The sequence below is a fragment of the Sinocyclocheilus anshuiensis genome, unplaced genomic scaffold, assembly GCF_001515605.1.
Source record: "Sinocyclocheilus anshuiensis isolate Anshui unplaced genomic scaffold, SAMN03320099.WGS_v1.1 scaffold868, whole genome shotgun sequence".
In the NCBI taxonomy this organism is placed as follows: Eukaryota; Metazoa; Chordata; class Actinopteri; order Cypriniformes; family Cyprinidae; genus Sinocyclocheilus; species Sinocyclocheilus anshuiensis.
The window spans coordinates 417,759-422,225 of NW_015552624.1; the positions used below are offsets into that span (position 1 = coordinate 417,759).

Genomic DNA, 4,467 nt, shown 5'->3' on the forward strand with positions numbered 1-4,467 from the left:
CTGTCCATAGTAGCCCAAAAGCTATAGTTTATGGTAAAACATTGAGTGCATTGATAATATAAGTGGACTTTCTGTTAACACAATTCAAACTGTTTATATGTATTGAAATGGGTGACTGGATCTGCACACTTTCACACACATTTTTTGTTGGTTTGTTTTTTAATGTAACTAATAAGCACACTGCTGTTCAAAAGTTTGGGATAGGTAAGTTTTTATTTTGGTTTACATTTTTTGAAAGAAGACTTTTATGCTCCCCAAGGCTACATTTATTTGATCAAAATATGGTAAAACATTATTATTTTGAAATATTATTACAATTTACAATAACTGATTTCAGTTTTAGCCGTTAGTCATTACACCAGTCTTCAGTGTCACATGATCCTTCAGAAATCATTCTGATATGCTGATTTAGTGCTCAAGAAATATTTCTTATTATCATTTTTGGAAACATTGCTTAATCTTTTTTTTCCAGGATTCTTTGATGAATAGAACGTAGTATATCTGTGTATTATGTATTTAATTAGCTTAATTTAGCTTCATTTTCTTTTAACTTAAAAAAGCAAGGCAAACATTCCTGGTGAAGCTCATTTTTGGAATGGGGCAAATAACATTTCCGATACCTTCAAATAATTAATTTGTTTCACATTACAACATCTGAGAGCAAAATAAGACTCAAACACAAAAGTACATTTAAACCAGTTTATTGATTTTTCATCACTCTGAGTTGGGTTGCTTCATCTCGAGTGTTCTTAGGCTGGTTGTTCTTGTTTGAAATCTCATTTGGGCTGGGTCACAGCCTGGCTGGAGGAGATCACTTTTCCGTCCTTCACCTCCTCTACAATGGTGACCACTTTGCGTGTAGTTGAGCTTGTGGTTGAGGATTGTGTGGTTTGAAAACTTCTGAGGATGGGGGAAAAACATGAATTTATAGACTACTCAGAATCTTAATCTCACAAATCAGGACATAAATGTCTGAATGTTAATGTCTCACCCAGAAGCCTCTCCATCCAGCAGTCTTCTGTACTCTGCAATTTCCATCTCCAGTCTGGTCTTGATGTCCAGAAGCATCTGATATTCTTGCCGTTGACGCTCCAGATCGCCACGAAGCTGCACCAGCTGCTGCTCCATGCTGGTCACTTGCATTTGGAAACCGTTTAACATGGAGGAGTAGCGGGACTGTGTGTCTGCCAAAGTGCCTTCCAGTGACGCTTTCTGTTGAGGGGAAAGTCATTATTCTAAAGGCTGTGTGATGTATCAAAACAGCAAAAACAAGATTGACCTGGTGACCTACTTACCATGCTGAGTTGTGATTGTAGTTCGATTTGAAGACTCTGGAGTGTGCGTTTAAGCTCTGTGATTTCTGTTTTGGATGTCTGAAGGGTTTCTGTACTCACAGCGACTTCTTTGTTGAGGTTTTCGGACTGTGAAAGCACAAGAAAGCAGTCAGATAAGTCACTTAGTTTTGATCTGGTTTTGGTTTCTTAAGACAAACGAATGTCATTTTACCTTAGCCTGGAACCAGGCCTCAAGTTCTTTGCGGTTCTTGTTAGCAACAGCCTCATATTGGTCACGGATTTCAGCCATGATCCTTGTCAGGTCTTCCTGTGGAGCCGCGTCAACCTCCACGTTGACTTGTCCGCTCATCTGTGCGCGCGCTGCCAAGAGTTCCTAAAGACACAATAACAAACCACTGAGCATGTCCCTCATCAGGAAGAATAACGGGTTTATTGAAGACTATCAATCAAGCACCAACTTACCTCCTCGTGGTTCTTCTTGAGGAAGATCAGCTCTTCTTTTAGACCCTCAATCTGCATCTCCAGGTCAGATCTGGACATTGTCAGCTCATCCAGCACCCTCCTCAGGCCAGCAATGTCTGCCTCTACAGACTGCCTCATGCTCAGCTCATTCTCATATCTGCGCAGAAATCAAACCCTTAAGTAAACACTTAGGCCCATTTTAGATGTTTATAGTCAGCTTTTCTCTTAGTTATGTGGACTTACTTGACCCTGAAGTCATCTGCGGCCAGCTTGGCGTTGTCAATGCTGAGATAGATGCCTCCATTAATACGAGTGGCATCCTGGATCTTCAGGAACCAGTAATATTATAAAATTCAGATATCTCTTGTGAATTATTTGAGTTTAGTGGTATCTCTTATTTGTCCTAATTACATCCATCTCCATATGTTATATACAAAAATGATATGGCTATATCATTTAGCACAGTATTCATATGAAGATAAGCTAACAAAAATATATATCAGTAGTTACAAATACTGTTTACATTTTTCTTTCTGACAATACCACATACTTTGTTCTGGAGGTCACTGATCGTAGCATAATAGGCACTGTAGTCACGAGCAGAGGGGGACGTCTTGCTCTCCAGGAACTGGCGAATCTTCAGCTCAAGATCAGCATTGGCCTTCTCAAGGGAGCGCACCTTCTCCAGGTAGGAGGCCAGACGGTCATTGAGGTTTTGCATGGTGGCTTTCTCATTTGCGGACACATCGAAAGAATCAGACTGGTTGAAGCCAGCACCACCACCAAAACCAGCACCGCCACCAAAACCAGCACCACCTCCGTAGCCGCCACCACCTCCAGCAGAGAAGGCAAGAGAAGAAGAGCTGCTTGAGATACGTGTCCCATATCCTCCAGCTCCCCCGTGCATGCTGCCTGCATACATGCCAGACGTACGACTACCTCCACCACCACCACCGGACATGGATAAGCGGGATCCTCCCTTGGATCCTCCAGAGGACATGTAACTACGAGCGTATGAAGAAGACATGATTGTAGAGGAGGCTTGTTATTCTGTTCTCTGACTGGAGAGAGTGAGAAGTGAGGAACAGATGACCCGTGATCCTTTTATGTGGATAAACGAGGGAGGGTACGATGGTTGGCCAAGGAGGTGGAGTGAGAAACAACTGCTTCGCTCTCCAAACACAAGGCAAACAAACACGGTCACACACACTCACACAGCATGCAGCTAACTGTTTGGTTTGAATATGACTCAGTACCAAAACAGTATGCATACGTTTTTGATTTGCACAGCACTGTTCTTGGTCTAATAGCTTATTTGAGAGACCTTTTGTGCACTCAAATTCCACCTTTTTTGGTGTGTAGTGGTTTTAAAAGGATGAGTTATAAGATAACTTTATAGGAAATACTGACTATTCAAGAACTAGAAAGTAAGAGTGTCTGCCCTCAGGGTGCCAATACTGAGACACACCCAGAAAACACAAGCTGCAGCAAAGCAAAGGTTACTGTGTCAGTTATATACACACAAAAATATGGAATAGAACATTTCATAACTTTTTATTGGAAAAGAAGCTTTATCCTATGTACGTATAAGAATATAGAATAGAATGTTTAATATATTTATTATTTAAAAAAAATGTAATTTTACAAGCATTCAAAATCCCAGTTATTTATTCATCTCAAGTGATGCATTTTGTTTGAATGAAATCATTCTTTACACTATGCTTGTATAGAGTATAAAGGCAAGCCCTAATGTTGTTGCCATGGCGACAAGAACAAAGTACAAAAACAAAGACTAGCAACCAGAACAAAAGGGAATAACTTTTAGCGCAGGCGTTAAGACAGTAAATTTTGATTGCCTGACATGAGAACAAGACAGCCCTTTAATAATTAAGCTTCGGCTGATAGCAGGGAGTGTTTTATAGTGAAGAAATAAAAGTTGGATATGAAACGCCTTGTATAAAAACTGAGCAGGAGAAGAGACTGTGAGTGAACAGATTCAGAAGCATTTTTAACTCTTTATTATTTGATAATCATCATGCTTGATGCATGAATAATTCCTAAACCAAAAAACTAACTCAAGCAACTGGATCTTGTCTAATTCAGTTGTTTTACGAATAGGTTTTGAAATGAGGTTGAGAGGTTTTGAAGTGCATTGCCTAAGTTGGTCTGCATGGCTTTCCGCTCCCAAACTTCTGCTCCACCCATTCTGGCTCACATTATTTCAGCTTATATGCCAGAAACCACAGTTTTACGCTTCACTGCAGGACTATTTATATTTTACAAACACTCGCTTACTGTAAACAAGCAAAGTGTTTATTGGATGATATATTGTTTTATGGTAGGCTAGCACATTTACACAACTCTAGCATGACAAATAGAGGAGTGTGACATAAAGTTGCGTGAACTGAGACAAATAAACTCTAAAGTCTAATGCCTGCTCCCTATTAAGTGCAACATAGTAATTATGTGCATATTAACACTTCAGTAATGTGTCATTCCTCTCCGAATTATTCAAAGCCGGTTGTGTGCAGCTGGTAAATAGGACTTATCCCTTTGTAGTTGTTCTGTACAATTAAATATTTATGTAAACATAAGTTAGTTATAATAGTCATAATGCACAGGAGAAACACCTGTGAAATTTTATTCAGTGTTGTGTTTGCAAAATGTTGCGATGGTTGTAATATATTGCACTTTGTGAGTCATATATTTG

The 4,467-nt window shown here is 39.6% G+C and overlaps 1 protein-coding gene across 2 annotated transcripts; it reads right to left on the reverse strand.

Annotated features, from left to right (window-relative positions):
• Positions 1-685: 685 nt before the first annotated feature.
• Positions 686-2,835, reverse strand: LOC107666324 (keratin, type I cytoskeletal 13-like). Of its 2 annotated transcripts, none has more exons than XM_016457566.1 (7): positions 2,308-2,835; positions 2,001-2,083; positions 1,758-1,914; positions 1,507-1,668; positions 1,296-1,421; positions 992-1,212; positions 686-897 (listed from the first exon to the last, which is right to left on the reverse strand). In XM_016457566.1, the coding sequence occupies exons 1-7, from the start codon at positions 2,782-2,784 to the stop codon at positions 777-779; spliced, it is 1,347 nt and encodes a 448-aa protein (XP_016313052.1). In that variant the 5' UTR covers positions 2,785-2,835; the 3' UTR covers positions 686-776. The 2 variants fall into 2 exon arrangements, with proteins under 2 accessions (XP_016313052.1, XP_016313051.1); XM_016457565.1 differs by having other exon boundaries at positions 686-900; positions 2,308-2,833.
• Between the last annotated feature and the right edge of the window lie 1,632 nt (positions 2,836-4,467).

Bases quoted from the DNA above. Each gene is read 5' to 3' on its own strand.
- LOC107666324 (XM_016457565.1), bottom strand. From the start codon at position 2,784: ATGTCTTCTTCATACGCTCGTAGTTACATGTCCTCTGGAGGATCCAAG. The intron at 1,422-1,506 runs GTAAAATGACAT...GTGCTTTCACAG, and splicing joins AGGCCTGGTTCCAGGCTAAG to TCCGAAAACCTCAACAAAGA. The intron at 901-991 runs GTGAGACATTAA...CCCCATCCTCAG, and splicing joins CTGGATGGAGAGGCTTCTGG to AAGTTTTCAAACCACACAAT.